This window comes from Linepithema humile, chromosome 4 (genome assembly GCF_040581485.1).
Source record: "Linepithema humile isolate Giens D197 chromosome 4, Lhum_UNIL_v1.0, whole genome shotgun sequence".
Taxonomy (NCBI): Eukaryota; Metazoa; Arthropoda; class Insecta; order Hymenoptera; family Formicidae; genus Linepithema; species Linepithema humile.
This window is the reverse complement of record NC_090131.1, coordinates 17192281-17209403: the sequence shown is the minus strand read 5'-3', so window position 1 is coordinate 17209403 and position 17123 is coordinate 17192281. Positions and strand designations below refer to the sequence as shown.

Below are 17123 nucleotides of genomic sequence, written 5' to 3'. Positions count from 1 at the left end.
ACTTATATATGTTAAATGCTTATTGCGTTCTCTGTAAGAAATACGTTTTTAAAATGATTTCAGTATAGAATTTTTCGACCGATTTTTAAAGCCAACATCATTGACAATGCAGAACCTTGAAGACCGTTTACTAGATGTTGCAACTCAATATTGCTGACATGGTTGAGGAAACAGCATGTGTGAGAATGTAGTGACAGGCGTAAAGTGCGAGACGCACGCAAGGACTCCGTTCACGCGTTAAATAACGCAGACATGCGATTAGTGGCCGGCGGCGAGCGTTGGAAAAAGCTGCCACCGTTAATAAATGGTCAGCCGGTTGGGTGACGGACTGGCTGGCAGATTGCATAGTATCGACTGGACTTACATTTAAGCACGCATTCGAATCAATCATCTTCAATTGTTTTTATTTACATTACGCCATGTGCCATTATAAAAAACGCTTCTTTCTGGCTTCTTTCTGGCATAATTTGCCTGGTTGTTAAAATTTAAATATGTAAAACAGTTGTATTTGCAAATGATAAGAATTAGAATGAGGCACATGCCCATATCAGATGTGAAAAGTAAATTCAACGTTTTCATTTGTTTTAACAGTAGAGCCTATCGCGAGAACGATCGAAAATGAAAGAACTATATTTTTCATTTTATTTATTATCCGAAAGAAATATATGTCAAGGAAATGAGTTTTCAGATATTCAGTACTTTCTATGTAAATGCATTTATAAGAATTTATATTCTATGATATTTATTTTTTTCAGTGTTTTATAATATTTATAATTTGTAATTTTTTTTGTATTATTTAAAATAAGAGAGAAAAATGACAAGTGCAGAATCTATTATCTATAATTGATTTTTGTTTGTCTTTATGATTGATTACATTCTTATTTTATCTATATAGAGAGATAGATATATATGGATCTATCAGAGAGCTAAAGATAGATATTTATCATTTACAAATAGATTAATGATATAAAGGTAAAAAATCATCTTCATTGAAAAAAGAACTATTGTATATACACACAGAATACACATGTTACGTGTTCTCCCTCTTATTCATCATTTTGTTCGTGCAATCGTGAGCGCAGTCGCGGAAGTGCATTCACATCTCTTAAGAAAAAATGGATAAATCCGGTCTAGCTAGTAGCCGTATATATTCATGTTAACCGGGCTTGACTTCGAAATTCTTATGCCAGTCTAATAAAAATTTTGTTAAGCGTTCCTTGATAAAGATTAACCACCACGAATTGTCACTCAACTTTAGTCTTTGTGAATTCTTTCAGTAACAATTGAGCTAATATTGTTACTTTGCGACCCGCCAAGTGGGGACAGCTGTGTGTAGTGGTATGTATATAATTTTGATGATCACGCATGAGACATCATACAACCACGCTTGACACGAATGGCCGCATTGATTATGGCTACGTTTCAGTAAAAAGCACTTTTGGTTGGACTTGGATCAAAAAATGTTAATCAACTGGTCGAGTGGAATTTGAACTTTCGTAGTATTCGAAGAGAGGGAAAGTAGAAGGAGGAGATACGAGATAATTATATGTACGAGAAATAATCGGCAAGCCAATCGTGACGTGTTACTCATTATGTGAAGTCGGTGGAATCGCTGAAGTGGGCTAGGTAAATGCACTATAGTGGTTATCTAAATTATTCGCCGGACAAGTTCTTTTTGAGTAAGTTGTTTGATAACAGGCATTAATATTTATTTATATATTTTTCGATGCTGATTAAAGCAACTGATTTCGTTGTCAGGCATATATAAGAAAGACAGTTTCTTATCGTAATGTTCGTTAGAGTTTTGCGTAGTGCCTTCACAGGGAGACAAATTAATTGGTATGCACAATCACAGCCATTAAAGCATAATCAGTACTTGGTAAAGTATGCTTTTATCTGTACTTGTTATATGATAACATCAGAGTATCAATTCTATTCAAAAATTTCTTACATTCATATATTATTTCAGGGTATTGGACAAATGGCGCGTATGTTATCTTCTCATCATGTCTCAAAAAATATTGAATTTCTTACACAAGACAATGTATCATCCAAGAGTGTGGCGCGTAACGTGAATGTGGTAAACAATCGGCCTTTATTAGTTATCCTTACTTGGCTGTTATCAAAGCGACGACATGTTATGAAGTTCGTTAATTTGTACATGGAGCAAGGTTTTGATGTGGCTGTAGTGTCTCTTGCACCTTGGCAACTTATGTGGCCCGCAAAGGGCTCCAGAGTAAGTACGATAGAATTTTTTCAGGCTACTTTTTTAGTGCACTTATTGCAAAGTTCAAAATTTATTTTCAGCTAGTTGCAGCAGATTTATTAACTTTTTTGAAACAAAATGAAAATTATCAGCAAATTTTGTTGCATGGATTTTCGGTAGGCGGTTACATGTGGGGTGAGGCTTTAGATTTAATACAAAGCGACAAGGAGAAATATAGCAGTATTACAGACAGAATTGTTGGACAAGTGTGGGACAGTATAGCTGATGTTATTGAAATACCGATAGGCTTTCCTCGCGCGGTATTTCCCAAAAATATGATGTTGCAATCTATGTTGCGAAAATACATAGAGTAAGTAACACTGAAAGATTACACAGTGAAAGATTGCACAGTGAAAGATTGCACAGTGAAAGATACACAGTGAAAAATTAGATGTGAAACAATTGAGACATAACTTATTCAATTAATTTTAATTAATACAAAATTACATTTTAGATATCATATGAAGACGTTCCATGAGCAATCAACACAGTACTATATTCGCTCTAGTCAAGTATTTTATACAGCGAACGTACGCGTACCAGCATTATTTTTTGTAAGCAAAACTGATCCCGTTGGAACGGTAACTAGCAATATGAATTTACGTGATACTTGGGAATCTCTAGGAGTAAAGGTAAGACTTGCGTTTACTTAAAAGTGAAGGTTTCTGAAAGAATTGCATAAAAAACATTTATTTTGCAGACTTACGTGAAAATATTCGAAAAGTCGCCGCACGTTGCTCACTATTATATTTATCCTAAGGAATACGTTGCCGAACTCTACGCCTTTTTGCAAAAATTAAATTTAATACAAAACGAAGAAAAAATCAAGGCACGTCTTTAAATATCACAGAGGCGCATTATCTTGTATGTAAATATATATCGTATTTTTTATATCACTATATCTTGGTAGTTTTCCACCAAGAGACACAAGCGACACAAAAGTATTATTCTCTCTGTTGCTCATTGAATAACAGAGTGATGCTTGTGTCGATTTGTGTCAACTTGTGTCCTTTGCTGGAATACAACCCTTATTAACATTACACTTCGTACATTTGTAACAACACATTTATACTTATACGTGTATGTGTACATTTATACATGTACGTAATATACAGTACATAATATACACACCAATCAGTGTTATAATTTTATAGATCTAAATTTTAAAGAATTTTGAAAATCTTATATACAATTAGGGCAATCAAAAAAGGAAATTATATATAATTTTATTTATATATTATATATATAATTAAAAAAAAAGATATATAATCTAAAAGCAAAAAATTGTTAATTTTTATTAATTTAAATTGTACACTTGGTTTTAAAAGAATTGCATATGATAAAATGCATCATTATTTATAATTATTTAATATGGAATTGTAAGTTATCACACATAAGATTAATATAATATAATAGTAAAACATTTTTTTTATCTTTTTTATAGGCTATATAATGGAATCAACAATGACTTATTATAATTGTATGTAGTATTTTTAATATATATATTTCAAATCACATATGTACATTAAAAGTTTCATTTTATATCAATTGTTTGTTCCGCGTTTTTTCTTTTCTTTGGCTTTTTACGTTTTTTCTTCTGTTCCTCTAGAAGTTCCTCTATCTCATCCGGATCTTTGCCTTCCAAGATTAATTTTTTCCGTTTATTAATCATTTTCTTTTCGTAGAAATCAGTCTCATCTAATCTAATTTCCGCTTCCCGTTTCGCCACCGATATTTGTGTCAAAATTGTAACAATTTCTTTGTCTAGGATTTAAAAAAATGATTAATCTGTTGTAATTTTCAAACTAGAAAGATCGAGATAAAATATATACTCACCGTCTACTTTGTATTCTGTTAATTTAGTACCTATTGTGTCTTCAATCGCGTGTAATAATTTGATATCATTCGGAGTTATGAGGCTAACTGCCATACCACCTCTACCTGCGCGAGCTGTCCTGCCAACTCTATGAATGTATTCTTTCGGTACATTCGGTATTATGTGGTTAACGACCAGTTCTACTGTGGGAATGTCTAAGCCTCTCGCCGCGACATCGGTAGCAATCAAAATCTGTACATAATTGGACTTGAACTTGTTTAGCGCGGCCAAGCGTTCCTTCTGTTTTATCATCGCATGAAGGGCCACGTTCGTAAATCCAACGTCATTCAGCGTCATTGATAATAGTTGACAATGCCTAAATATATAATTTACAAATACATAAATATATGATAGAGTTGTCATAGATAATGTACGCATATATGTCACATATTAGATTGGAATATGTAAATACTACTTTTGGAATTTTTTTATTATGAAGAAAACAATTGTCATACTTGCAAGTATCTGTGAATATCATGATGGAGCCATTCTTATTTGTGGCACGAAATGTCCTAATCACTTCTACCAGAAATGAATCAAGCACATCTTTAGGACATAACACATAACGTTGATCTAATTCCCTTACAGTAGCAATACCAGCATCATCCTCTTCTTCCCATATAAAAACCTAAAATTAAAATTGTGATTTTTACATCATGTTGCATATAATTTAATATAATATAGTCATATTGTCAAAATATACCTTACTGGAAGCTATTTGTTTTACTTTATCAAGAGCATCTGTCATTGTGGCACTAAATAATAATACTTGTTTCTGTTTGGGTACTGCAGCAAATATGTTTTTAAGTTGTTCATCAAAATGACCACCCAGCAGTCTATCAGCCTCATCCAATACTAGAAATTTAATCTTCTGCAAGGAAAATGTATCACAACTGTCCAAATGATCCACTAATCTACCTGGTGTAGCCACAACTATATGTGGCCGTTTAGACAATTCCAATCCTTGCACCATCATATCCATGCCACCAACAATTACACATTTCTTCAAATTGATAGCTTTACCAATTGCGGCAAATTGGTCAGCAATCTAAAATAATGTCAATATAACAAAATTTGAACCAGTTGATGATGTATACAAGTATGTACATTTTATTAAATACTAGGTAATTTGTATGAAATGCAATCAAAAATAAAAATAAAATATTCTTTATTTTACCTGAAAAGCTAATTCTCTTGTTGGTGTTAACACAAGAGCAAATATACCATATGGATCCTCGCATAATTTTTGCAAAATAGGCAGAGCAAATGCAAGAGTCTTGCCACTACCTGTTTTGGCACAGCCTATACAATCTTCACCTGCTAATATGTGAGGAATACAATTTTGCTGAATCATAGTGGGCTTTTTTAAACCTAAAAAAAGTAATATGATTAATAATATACTGTATTTTAAAATTGGCTTAACATCTCAAATACTAAACAAATATTTTTAATTTGTAATAGTAAGTGCCTTCAATTATATTTCTAAAAATTCTATTTACCCATAGATTCGCATTGTGTAAGGAGCCAAGAGTTTAGTTTTAGATCCGAAAAACTTTTTATTTCTTCATTCATATTGTTTAATGTTGTTATAATTAACGTCACGCATTTGTTCCAGGTTAACACATGTGTTCACTTTCTACTGATCCTGGGGTGCGTTCAGAAACTACACCCATAGTGCAAGCTCTATTTATAATCTATAGTATACGAAGCGTTTACTATAGATAATAGACAAAGACTTTTCCTCAGGCCGAATTTCCACTAAGCGCGTCACGCGTCGGCGTTATCCGTCGCGTCACGAATTAACCAATCAAAACATCCCATTTTATTCGCGCGGCAAATGATGGAATTCAGCCTTAGGTTTGTGCGCGTCGCAAGCACCAACATGCTCCTATTCGCTTCAATACGCTCCAATCTATAGTTTACGTAACGTAGTACTATAGATTAGAACGTATTGGAGCGAGTAGGAGCATATTGGAGCATGCGACGCGAACAAATCTATAGGAATCTTCCTGAGGATCGATTGTGGCTGTGTTCCGAAATTCACTGCCAGTACTGAAAATCTATAGTTTACGTAACATATATTGTAGATTTTCAATACTGGCAGTGCGGTATTTCGGAACGCAGCCTGGATTCATAACTGCTGCGCCGCGTATGCGTTGGTATGCGTGGAAAAAAGCGGTTCGTCTAGCAATACTGCCTTTTACTCTATCCAGTTCTCTTCGAGCACGTTAATTGACTGTTTCGGCTGAATTTGAGGCGAACTCTTCTTTGTTACAAATTATTGTATTGTCGGTCTTGTTCTGCACAATGAGTGATGATGATCGTGATATTGACATCGAAAGCGATGTAAGTAATAGTAAGTGACGTAAATCGTACGATTCCGTGAAATTTTCTGATCGAGCATTTTTTTTGCAGGATAGCTATGATTCAGATTCGACTTTGAGTCATTTTAATAGCACGCAATACCATTCTCAGGTATGTTCTTTCGTAGCTTAGAATTTTCTTTGTCGCTGATAATTAGATCCATAAGTCGTATTGAAGCAAGCTTCTATCACAAAATTTTTTCTTCGTGTTTGATATGTGTATTGCAATGTTAGGTGTACTTAACCTCGTATTTTGAACGTTAGCCATCCGTATGCTTCAAAATAAAAAAAAAGTTTGCTACAATTTGCAAGGTCATGTACACGTAAGACAATTATTTACATTTTTGCCGCGTAAATAAGTTTTTTGTGCGACCAGTGACTTACGCCGAACTTTCCATTAAGGTTAATATTTTGTTAATATTTTTTCGTTAATATTTTGAGTGTTAACATATCCATAAAACGTTTCATAACTTTTTTTTTGTTGTATACTACATTTTGTAAAATGTCTTTTTAGTTTGATAATACATTTTTCAATTTTAAATTTATTATAATTAATATTCAGAAATATAAAAAATATAACCAGAAATCCTTAAATTTTAATATTATAAGTAACGTACTGTGGACAATAGACGGTAGACATTAGGTCTGTTTTTTATAGCTGAACTGGCTGCACTAGTTCAGAGTTTATCTTTCTCCTTCCAATGTGGAGGGAAAAAGATAAACTCTGAACTAGTACAGCCAGTTCAGCTATAAAGAACAGACCTATTGGTAGTACACTGTGGGCTTGTTCGTTTTAGCTACACTGGGGCTGCTCTGGTTCTGCTCTACACAGGATAATACAGGACAGATAAATAGTTTGTCCTGTATTATCTTGTTTAGAGCAGACCCAGAGCTGCCCCAGTGCAGCTAAAACGAACAAGCCCATTGTCTGATTAGAAAGCTACGCAAAAATGAATAGACGAAAGGTATTAATAATGCTTGACGATATTTTAAACTGACAAATTTAATGTGATTTATAAATATATTTTGTTAAATTTGTTATAATTTTGTATTTTGTGTGTGTGTAAAGTTTTTATTACAGGAACATAGCTGATAAAAAATTGTTTCTCCATTTTTCAACACAGTTTTTACGAGTTACTATTATACTAATAATATAATAACTATTAAAAATTATTAAATTGTTTAGCTTTATTGGTTATGATTTATTTCTTTTATTCTAGAAATAAAAAATGTACTTATTTTCGAATATTCTATATAATATTAGGCGGAGAAAAGGGCACATCACAATGCTTTGGAAAGAAAACGAAGAGATCACATCAAAGACAAGTTTATAAAGCTCAGGGACACCATACCAAAACTGGCAGCAGAAAAAGTTGCAAGTAGAGCTCATATCCTAAGGGAATCAATAAAGTTTATTCGAAAACTACGGCAGAGTAACCTAACCCGACGGCAGTATAATGAGGATCTTAAGAGACAAAACATTTTTCTTGAAAATCAAGGTAATTATCTCTTTCTTTATGTAATAGTAGTAGTATTCCTTTATTGTTTCCTTTGGAATTTCTCTTGCAATTAGACTTACAACTAACTAAAGGGCTTCTATAACTTTTAATGATGTTATTATGTATTACTGCACAGATATTTTGCATCATATAATAAGTGCGTAATGAACATACATACATATGAACATACATTATTGTAAAGTAGCTAAAGAACATTAGCACTACATTGATAAAATAAGCAAGAATGAGATGTTATTTATTTCTTCTTTCTAATTCAATTTTTTTTTCAGTTTATGTATTAGAAAAACTCATCAGTGATCATTATGCCAAACTGAAACGCGAAGGAAAACCTATTCCGGCTTTGAACGACTACGATGATGATTCAGAATTTTCTGATAGCGAAGTAGAATGTTATAATTTATCTTACAATTAGACATGTAATCTAACAATTAGACACGTAATCTAAAATTTTTTTTCACAATGTTTTATTACTTTAATAATAATTAATAAATTTTGGATTACAAGTGTATGATATTTATGACAGATCAATATTGTCAGAAATTTTTGCGTATAAAATTTATTTTTTTCTTAAAAAATTTTGTATTAAATGTACCTTGAATCCATCTTTTTCTATCCAAAATAATTATTTTAATAGTTATCAGTGCTTAATTTTCAAGAGGGATATTTTGTATTTTGAGACTCTTATACGACAATATTGATCTGTCATAAATACAGCAGTACATCCCATACAGCACAAAATATCCTACATATCCTTAGGACACCGAAATCCTCGATGTCCTGAGGATATCCTGAGGATGTTTTGTGCTGTATGGGATGTACTGCTGTATTTATGACAGATCAATATTGTCGTATAATGAGAGTCTCAAAAGACAAAATATCTCTCTTGAAAATCAAGCACTGTGATAATTATTAAAATAATTATTTTGGATAGAAAAGGATGGATTCAAGGTACATTTAATAGAAAATTTTTTAAGAGAAAAATAAATTTTATGCGCAAAAATTTCTGACAATATTGATCTGTCATAAATATCATACACTTGTAATCCAAAATTGGGTGTGCTTATGTTTGTTTTAATAATTATTTCACAAAAGTAAAATATCTAGAAAATTATAAAAAACAATTACTCTAAAAATTGTATGTATTTTACATCAAATAGTATACATATACTATTTGATATATACTTACTACATATATATGTATACTATTTGATATATAATACATACAATTTTTAGAGTAATTGTTTTTTATAATTTTCTAGATATTTTACTTTTGTGAAATAATAAATAAAAAAAAATTATAAAAAACAATTACTCTAAAAATTGTATGCATTATATATCAAATAGTATACATATATATGTATATTAAATAATTGTGACCTTCCAAAACTATTTACATTTTTACTTTGAACCTCTTGAAATTGCCGCATATATATATTTCAACTATGGTAGCTCTTCATTACAAGTATAAATTAAAAATGGACAATATATATTTTATACAAACATTAATTAACTGATGCTATATTTCAAATTTTTTAATAAATAAAACAAGTAATGCCATCTGTAGTTCAGTATTCAAACTTACTCGAGAATCCTTATTCGAAATATTGTTATCATCTGTTTCTCGTGCAGAATGGTGTAGAGGACAGCACATTTCTGGCATCGTTGTCTCAAATCTGGTCACACTGCTCGCTCGTCAGTCGCTTTGCGAAACTCCAGCATGGCTTCTCTGTAGCTTATCATAATTCTTCCAAATTTCATTCATTAATTTCACATTCTGCTGCAGTGCCAGTGACTGTGAAACGTAACCTAACACAAATTATCTTATTACGTTCCTATTCTGCTTTATCGAAGATACGTAGTCATTGGAAATGAGTGCAGTTTCTTGGTGAAAGTGTCCATGTGTCCTCCACCCAATCCCTCCGATCGTTTCATAATTATGTTTTGTATTTGACACATTCCAAAAAGAATCCCTCTGTCTGTCTTTTACCCGTGAATTTTACGCTAAATTATACCGAGTATTCAAAGGGCGGCGATGAACGGCACGGAGAAATGTGACGTAATCCACGTTGGATCGCGAAAAAGCGAGGTAAATATTTTGTAAACGGCTTTCACCTCACCAGAATGCTTTACGAACAGGAAATCTGTAAATGGACCGAGTATTGCGTCAATTTGTAATACTCACTCTGGGTTTTTTTCGGCGAGTCATGCGATAACATCGACTTTAACATGTCTCCTATTCTAGAAGATTCTGTTTTAAAATCAGATAATTATGCAATTATCTGATAAATACATTACATATGGCCCTCCATTAATTTTTCAGGTTGTAAGTCGTCTATCATAAACAAAGTAATTAATTTCACATGTCATTTTGTGACTTCTTGTCGGTGCGCATATCATTGATGAGATTACTCAGCGTTTTTTGAGCTTTAACGACAATTCACGATGATTCGTATTTAATTTCTTTGATTAAAGGAATATTATATATTATTACATTGTATTTTTTTAGATCAATTTTTAAATTTAAGAAATACATATTACGTTGTATTTTTTTAGATCAATTTTTTAGATTATTTGTTAGCTAAATTAAATCATTCTGTACGTTGTATAGACGCTTAGTTTATGTCACAATTCTTAGCGTCATTTTAAAGATGAATAATGCAGGCTTTTGATTTTTTTTTAGTTGGCCTTGATACAAACTAAGCATGTGATACAATGCCTAAAAGACATTCATCCCAAAAAAGAATTCGAAATAGGTAAGCAAGTATGCGTACTAATGTAATAGCACATTATGTTGTTGTTTTAATTATTTGCCATAGGTAACTTTAATTAATTTGACTCATTAAAAAATCTGTGTTTAATATTGATATCAATTTCTTAATATCATAATCAATGATCTTTTTTGTGTTTTTTTATACTGTTACATAATATATATATATATATATATATATATATATATATATATGAAGCGCTTGTGACTAGTGCTTCTTTAATTTGTATTTGTGCATATTACACTTTGCACATATTTACATAAAAGATATTTACACATGTATAAAACTCCAGCATATAAGCATATAAGATTTAGCATATAAAAGTTTGTAAATTACATTCTTTGTATCTAATTTGAAATCAAATTGTAGTAACAATGCATACCAAGGGGGATAAGATTCTGGACAAATCTTTACCAAAGATCGGAGAAAAGTCTCTGTTTACTGAAGAGTTGGAACTAGCTTTAGAAAAGGGTACTGTTGATTTTGTGGTGCATTCGTTAAAAGATTTACCAACAACATTGCCCAAAGGAATGGCTTTAGGTGCGATATTAAAGTAAGTTATCTTGAATGTAGTTTTGAATTTTGAAATATTAAGGACATTTTTTTTTTATTTTTTAAGTCATAACAAAATTTAAATATTTCTTATAAACAAGAGCTGACTCATTTATCTTATATCCTGTTTTGTCCAATGATTTATAGACACCTATTTTAAATTCAACTGAGTAAATATATTATCATACTCATGAAAGTAAGATTTACTGTCCTTATAAATGTGTCTCCTGAATCATATTAGCTTGTAATATTGCACAATATTAAGGATTGATTTTAATTGCTTGAAAAGTTATTGCAATCTCAACATTTCGAAATTGTCAATTCTAATTGATATTTAAAATGACATTAAAATATTATAGATTATTCGCAAATAAATTTTATATTTGTAAAAAAATTAATTTAAATTCCTCATAAAGTATTCTATAGACAAAACTGGATTGCATAATAAATGGAATATTAATATTTATATCAATAATGTATTTTTTTGCAGACGTGAGGATCCGCGTGATGCAGTTGTTATGTCAAAGAAATTCGAAGGTGAAACATTATCTTCTTTGCCAAAAGGTAGTGTCATAGGTACCAGCTCTTTACGTAGATCTGCGCAGCTAGCGCGGAACATGCCTCACTTAAAGATAGAAAGTATTCGTGGAAATTTGAACACTAGGTTAAAAAAATTAGACGATGAAAAAGGCCCCTATGCCGCTATAATATTAGCTGCCGCTGGTTTAAAAAGAATGGGCTGGGAAGACAGAATAAGTCAAGTATGATTCCTTTTTTAAATCTGCTGATATTTCTGTTAAATTTATCTGCATTAATATACTTTCTTCTTTCCAGCTTCTAGAGCCTGAGGAAGCTCTCTATGCCATCGGTCAAGGTGCATTAGGCGTTGAATGCCGAGAATCAGATTGCAAAATACGTTCTTTGTTGGAACCACTGTTTGATGTAGAAACTACGTTAAGATGCGTATGTGAACGCTCCTTTTTAAAGACTCTTGGTGGCGGATGTTCCGCACCAGTTGCAGTATCTTCATCCTTAAAAGAGGAGGAGTTAACAATTACTGGTGCTGTTTGGTCGTTGGATGGTCAAACCTTAGTTACAAATACTTCGAAAAGTAAATTGTATTTACCTGATGACGACGGTGAACCTCCGCGGTGAGTTAAACATAATTTTTAAATTTTAGTCGAAAGATGTTGATACTGATGTTCCATCACAATAACGAATATTTTTAACATAGATTTGATTTATTCTACATCAAATTTGACTTAGGTTTTTTTCTCACGACAGGAAATGTCCGTATCAAGAACCCCGCCTTTACTGCAGCGTTACTCCTGGTAAAGTAAACAGTATAAGTCTTCTCGGTGCAGAGCTACTTGGTAAAGATTTAGCCAAGAATCTTATAGAGAAAAATGCTCTTGACGTGATGTCACAAGCTAGAAATGAAATCTTGGATACAAAATAGTTAGATATGATTTTTAGTTTGGTTTTTGGTTGCAAATGTTCATTTAGAGAATACGTCAATGTAAAATGACGATTGTCGATAATTTCGATTATGAATTTTCATGATTTTGTCACATATTTTTACTTATGTATGTTCAAGATGGAAAACCCGATCACAGTACAAATTCCATCATTATATTTTTGCTCTTTCGAATTCTGTTTTACACATTATGCGCATGTTAATTACTCTTGTTTGAGGAAAAGAAGTACAAAATAAATGTAATATTAGAAAATAATTGAATATATCATATGCCGCACTTCTTTTTCCCAAACGAGAATGAATAACCACAATAATTACATTTTATATGGCAAATCCTATTATATAATCTATATTAATATAGATATTTACAGATTTATATTAATATAGATATATGTTCTACATTAATATATTTCTATTTCGATGAAATGGAATGGTATGGTATGAGGATCCTTGTTACTAATAACATGTTTAATAATTATTAAACATGTTATATAATCAATTATATTTTTATAACTTGTTATTGTTAATAAAGTAAATATAGCAGAAATTTTATAATGGTTGGAAATAATTCAGTCTATTGTGAATACACTGCCATGTACAGAGTCAGGAACAATCAGCATGACATATGCACTTCCATTTAAACAGATTATAAGAATCAAGTTTTATACGCACAGAATTTATAGGCATTATATAGCTCAAGAGTGTACATATCTTCAATTTTGTTGTAAAATACTGTCGAATTTCTTTTCTCTATCTTATTTTGTAGGAACAGATTAAAGATTGACCTTTTCAATCTTAATCATTTTATGTCTTGAAATGTTATTATGTAAGGTAATATATTTAAAAAGTATTATGTAAACTCATGTAAGAAATTTTATTATCTCTTGATTGGGTTTTCTTATCTATTATCTTTATATATATGCTCATGAAGATGTTAATTTTTTACATATATATATATATATATATATATATATATATATATGTACGTGAGAGTTAGTAAGGCCATAATAAGTTAAATTTGTATATAACATGTTATATATTAATAAAAAAAGCATATGTCCTATTTCTATATTATTTCAAACTAATAAATATATCAAGAGACACAGTCTTGTCGCGTCAAATTCTTCTAGTCTTCAAACATATTGTCTACGTCTTACAGATTTAAATCTTATTCGAAGATTTATGCCCGGTTCCACCAACGTTGATTAATTTTAATCTCGGTTCAACGTACTCTTCATCTTTTTTTAGTTCTAAGAATTAGAAAAAGATGAAGAATAAGTTGAACCGAGATTAAAATTAATCTACATTGGTGGAAATGGGCATTATACTCTCAAGCAACACAATTTCTGTACATATAAGTTTACACTAAAGCAACATTTTTATTCTATAGAACAATTTTTTTCTATAAAAAATGATTTTATTAAAAACTATTTTTGCTTTCTTTTTCTCAATTTATTGTATTAATTTAAACAATACTTTTATGTGTTTTACATTAATAATATAGTCTCTGTACATAAGCAAAATATTCCTGAAAGTTACAGGAAGTAAACATTTCTTAATTATTTTTTATTTCTTCAAATTTGTGTGCTCATGTAGTACAATTTCATATGTATACTGTAATAGAAATTATTTAATTTTCAGCTTTTTTAAGAATACATCTTTATAAGAATATAACTTCTTATACAAAAAGTAGATATATGTGAACTCTTTGTTATATATCAGTTGAATGCCATCGGGAATAACAACATATGTCTATGTTTAAAATAACATTTATATATAGTGACATTATATTTTATCTATAAAATACGTATATATTTCTGCACACATTTTAGTGACACACAAAATTTACAATATTTATCTCCCAGCTATCTGTGACTACTTCCAGAATATAATAATGTATCTTTGAGAGTAAATCTCATTTTTGCAGTGATACACAACATATTCGATGTCCATCATAGTTCAGAAGTTTATAATAGTTATACAAGATTATAATTTGATCTAAGGATTAATACAAGTCACCTCTTCACATTCACTGCAATAAGGTAAGGCAACATATATGTAAAGTGCAGTATTGCAAATGTGACAGTGACAATCTATTGAACACACCTAATTTAAGCATAAATATTAAATTTATTTTATTGATGTCAATTCCTGAAGATATATAGAATATGTGTTATTTGGAGTTAGACTAAAGTGGTCATATATGAATTGCTTTGAAAACTATATCTCGTTTTAATAAATGTTTAATTTGTATAACAAAACAGGTATATAAGTACATATAATTCTATGAAATAGTAAAAACGAAAACTTTCAGAAGATTATATTGGTGAAAACAGTAGATGAATGTAGTATGTGTAAATAAACCATAAGGAATTATAACCTTTTGTCAAAATATGCAATCAGTTAAATTCAATATAAATAAGAGTGAATAACTGTATACTGTAATGTAACAATTACGTCTTAAGGATTTATGTGGATTTATGATCCATTCAAATTACAAATGTTTTAATAAAATCCAAAATTTTGTATTGAATATATCGTTCACAACATATCTGAAACCTTATTTTAACTAAACATTTTCTTTATATTTCTTAATAATATTTATCGATTTATCTACTATTCTTATCTACATAAGGATTAAACATCAATTTCAAAAAAATTATTGCACAAGTTTTAATCTGTTTTTAATTTGTCAGAATTATTTAAATATAATTCATTATATTTAAAGAATATAATAATGAAAATTTATTATATTTAAAATTATAATAAATTATAATTTATTATATTTAAATATAATTATATTTAAATAAACAAATCTCTTGTAGCAAAACAAAATATTGAATGTTTATAAAAATTTGTATGTTGCCAAGGAAAATGGAAGTTCATTAAAGGGTGACAAATTATCTAAGATTTTTTTGAACATAAACTATGTTTGCACCTATTTGTGCAAAAATGAGCTTAGCTTTTTTTTATTTAAGAATTGTCAACTTTATATTAATCTACTCGACGTCTTCCTCTGCCATTTGAGTTTGTGATACTAGTTTCTGCAAAAAAGCAAACAGAAAAGAAAAAATATTACCTTAAGAGATCTTAAAAGATTATCCTTTTTTATACAAATTTATACCTGGCCAACCATAGGTAATCGTTGTACCAAAATTTGGAAAATTGGTGGTGGCAGAGTTTTTTGCAGAACAGTTAACAATTGAGCTGGTTGTCCACATACTGCTACTGCATTAGCTAAATGCTCAATTCCACCTTCTATCTCTCCACAAGCAAGCATTTCTTCTCCAAGTTGTACCTAAATTACAAATAATAATAAAATATTAGATATAATTATATTTGATCAAACAATTTAAACATTAAAATTATATATTCATATATAGTTTGAAGCTCCGGAAACTTTCCCTGTCCTTAGGGAAACTTCTAAAAAATTTTGGGAAAATTTTTGAACCTTTCGCAAACTTTCACAGGACTTCAAACTATATTCATATATAAGCCACTAAAATTAATCCTAAGTTTTACCTCTTGCAAAAAGAATTTCTGCACTAATTCATGATCTCTTAAATCTGGTATCTTTGAAGAAGCTTTTTGTGCTTGTTTTTTGGCTCTTCTACCTAATAACATAAGATAAGAGTAAAACTTTTCTTGATGGAAATAGAAAAACAATTTAAATGTTATTTTATTAATTTTAAAAAATTACAAGATGATATATTTGTGTGTGTGCAACTAATCTTAATACAATGATCAATATTGCGATAAGATTTATTGTATATAAATAACATCCTCTATATATAGGAAATGTGCACATGCATAAAACGTATGATATTAAAACGTGTAATATTAATCAAAATGATGATTAATATTACACGTATATTACATTATACAAAGAAAAATCATATTTGCTTTTATGAGAAACCGATTAGTTAATATTCATTTAAAATTCTTCGTAACAAAGTCACGCGGCTTGAGCGTGTCTAAAAATGTGTGAATAGAGTGGAAAAAAGGAGAATTGCCAAACTCACGTTCCCGGAGCTTTTTCTTGAAATCGGGATCGCTGCGGCGTTTCTGATCGAAATAAAAGCAATAGCCGACGAAAATTCCGGCGATGCCAACAGCTATGCCTACTGCGGCTTTGGACATCATTGTACTAAAGTGTATAAATTCCAATACTACGACAAAATTCACAAATCCTTCCTCGCACTCACGGCCATCATAGAAAAAGTTGCTTTCCCTATTGTACGCGCGCTAGCGATCCTCTATTCACAGCCTGGATATTGGACAAAATATGGCAGTTGCCGAAT

The 17123-nt window shown here is 30.6% G+C and overlaps 5 protein-coding genes across 11 annotated transcripts; 3 read left to right on the top strand and 2 right to left on the bottom strand.

Annotated features, from left to right (window-relative positions):
• Nucleotides 1-1076: 1076 nt before the first annotated feature.
• LOC105672304 (lethal (2) k09913) lies at nucleotides 1077-3814 on the top strand. 6 transcript variants are annotated; one of them, XM_012367162.2, is made up of 8 exons: nucleotides 1077-1338; nucleotides 1427-1626; nucleotides 1740-1879; nucleotides 1970-2236; nucleotides 2308-2576; nucleotides 2721-2898; nucleotides 2967-3130; nucleotides 3711-3814. In XM_012367162.2, the coding sequence occupies exons 3-7, from the start codon at nucleotides 1790-1792 to the stop codon at nucleotides 3105-3107; spliced, it is 945 nt and encodes a 314-aa protein (XP_012222585.1). In that variant the 5' UTR covers nucleotides 1077-1338; nucleotides 1427-1626; nucleotides 1740-1789; the 3' UTR covers nucleotides 3108-3130; nucleotides 3711-3814. The 6 variants fall into 6 exon arrangements, with proteins under 6 accessions (XP_012222585.1, XP_012222586.1, XP_012222583.1 ...); XM_012367163.2 differs by lacking the exon at nucleotides 3711-3814 and having other exon boundaries at nucleotides 1078-1338; nucleotides 1759-1879; nucleotides 2967-3400; XM_012367160.2 differs by lacking the exon at nucleotides 3711-3814 and having other exon boundaries at nucleotides 1078-1338; nucleotides 1427-1679; nucleotides 1759-1879; nucleotides 2967-3400.
• Nucleotides 3736-5826, bottom strand: Dbp45A (putative ATP-dependent RNA helicase Dbp45A). The gene is made up of 6 exons (XM_012367158.2): nucleotides 5642-5826; nucleotides 5320-5513; nucleotides 4846-5190; nucleotides 4598-4770; nucleotides 4103-4458; nucleotides 3736-4030 (listed from the first exon to the last, which is right to left on the bottom strand). Exons 1-6 carry the CDS (start codon nucleotides 5712-5714, stop codon nucleotides 3801-3803), a joined length of 1371 nt encoding a protein of 456 aa, XP_012222581.1. The 5' UTR covers nucleotides 5715-5826; the 3' UTR covers nucleotides 3736-3800.
• Nucleotides 5827-6304: 478 nt separating this feature from the next.
• LOC105672297 (protein max-like) lies at nucleotides 6305-8530 on the top strand. 2 transcript variants are annotated; one of them, XM_012367148.2, is made up of 4 exons: nucleotides 6311-6488; nucleotides 6558-6617; nucleotides 7770-8004; nucleotides 8295-8530. In XM_012367148.2, the coding sequence occupies exons 1-4, from the start codon at nucleotides 6450-6452 to the stop codon at nucleotides 8435-8437; spliced, it is 477 nt and encodes a 158-aa protein (XP_012222571.1). In that variant the 5' UTR covers nucleotides 6311-6449; the 3' UTR covers nucleotides 8438-8530. The 2 variants fall into 2 exon arrangements, with proteins under 2 accessions (XP_067209073.1, XP_012222571.1); XM_067352972.1 differs by lacking the exon at nucleotides 6558-6617 and having other exon boundaries at nucleotides 6305-6488.
• A 1105-nt stretch (nucleotides 8531-9635) lies between these two features.
• Hmbs (porphobilinogen deaminase-like protein l(3)02640) lies at nucleotides 9636-15355 on the top strand. The gene is made up of 6 exons (XM_012367147.2): nucleotides 9636-10111; nucleotides 10706-10778; nucleotides 11163-11346; nucleotides 11836-12106; nucleotides 12180-12496; nucleotides 12630-15355. The coding sequence occupies exons 1-6, from the start codon at nucleotides 10058-10060 to the stop codon at nucleotides 12802-12804; spliced, it is 1074 nt and encodes a 357-aa protein (XP_012222570.1). The 5' UTR covers nucleotides 9636-10057; the 3' UTR covers nucleotides 12805-15355.
• On the bottom strand, nucleotides 13770-17106 carry Tom20 (translocase of outer membrane 20). The gene is made up of 4 exons (XM_012367200.2): nucleotides 16845-17106; nucleotides 16345-16436; nucleotides 15947-16120; nucleotides 13770-15866 (listed from the first exon to the last, which is right to left on the bottom strand). Exons 1-4 carry the CDS (start codon nucleotides 16963-16965, stop codon nucleotides 15822-15824), a joined length of 432 nt encoding a protein of 143 aa, XP_012222623.1. The 5' UTR covers nucleotides 16966-17106; the 3' UTR covers nucleotides 13770-15821.
• Between the last annotated feature and the right edge of the window lie 17 nt (nucleotides 17107-17123).

Bases quoted from the DNA above. Each gene is read 5' to 3' on its own strand.
- LOC105672304 (XM_012367162.2), top strand. From the start codon at position 1,790: ATGTTCGTTAGAGTTTTGCGTAGTGCCTTCACAGGGAGACAAATTAAT. The intron at 1,880-1,969 runs GTAAAGTATGCT...ATATTATTTCAG, and splicing joins TAAAGCATAATCAGTACTTG to GGTATTGGACAAATGGCGCG. The intron at 2,577-2,720 runs GTAAGTAACACT...ATTACATTTTAG, and splicing joins ATGTTGCGAAAATACATAGA to ATATCATATGAAGACGTTCC.
- LOC105672297 (XM_012367148.2), top strand. From the start codon at position 6,450: ATGAGTGATGATGATCGTGATATTGACATCGAAAGCGAT. The intron at 6,489-6,557 runs GTAAGTAATAGT...TTTTTTTTGCAG, and splicing joins ATATTGACATCGAAAGCGAT to GATAGCTATGATTCAGATTC. The intron at 8,005-8,294 runs GTAATTATCTCT...TTTTTTTTTCAG, and splicing joins CATTTTTCTTGAAAATCAAG to TTTATGTATTAGAAAAACTC.
- Tom20 (XM_012367200.2), bottom strand. From the start codon at position 16,965: ATGATGTCCAAAGCCGCAGTAGGCATAGCTGTTGGCATCGCCGGAATT. The intron at 16,121-16,344 runs GTAAAACTTAGG...TTTGTAATTTAG, and splicing joins AGAAATTCTTTTTGCAAGAG to GTACAACTTGGAGAAGAAAT. The intron at 15,867-15,946 runs GTATAAATTTGT...GCTTTTTTGCAG, and splicing joins GATTACCTATGGTTGGCCAG to AAACTAGTATCACAAACTCA.
- Hmbs (XM_012367147.2), top strand. From the start codon at position 10,058: ATGAACGGCACGGAGAAATGTGACGTAATCCACGTTGGATCGCGAAAA. The intron at 10,112-10,705 runs GTAAATATTTTG...ATTTTTTTTTAG, and splicing joins TTGGATCGCGAAAAAGCGAG to TTGGCCTTGATACAAACTAA. The intron at 12,107-12,179 runs GTATGATTCCTT...TCTTCTTTCCAG, and splicing joins GGGAAGACAGAATAAGTCAA to CTTCTAGAGCCTGAGGAAGC.
- Dbp45A (XM_012367158.2), bottom strand. From the start codon at position 5,714: ATGAATGAAGAAATAAAAAGTTTTTCGGATCTAAAACTAAACTCTTGG. The intron at 5,191-5,319 runs GTAAAATAAAGA...ACATTATTTTAG, and splicing joins CAAGAGAATTAGCTTTTCAG to ATTGCTGACCAATTTGCCGC. The intron at 4,771-4,845 runs GTATATTTTGAC...TTTTAATTTTAG, and splicing joins AACAAATAGCTTCCAGTAAG to GTTTTTATATGGGAAGAAGA.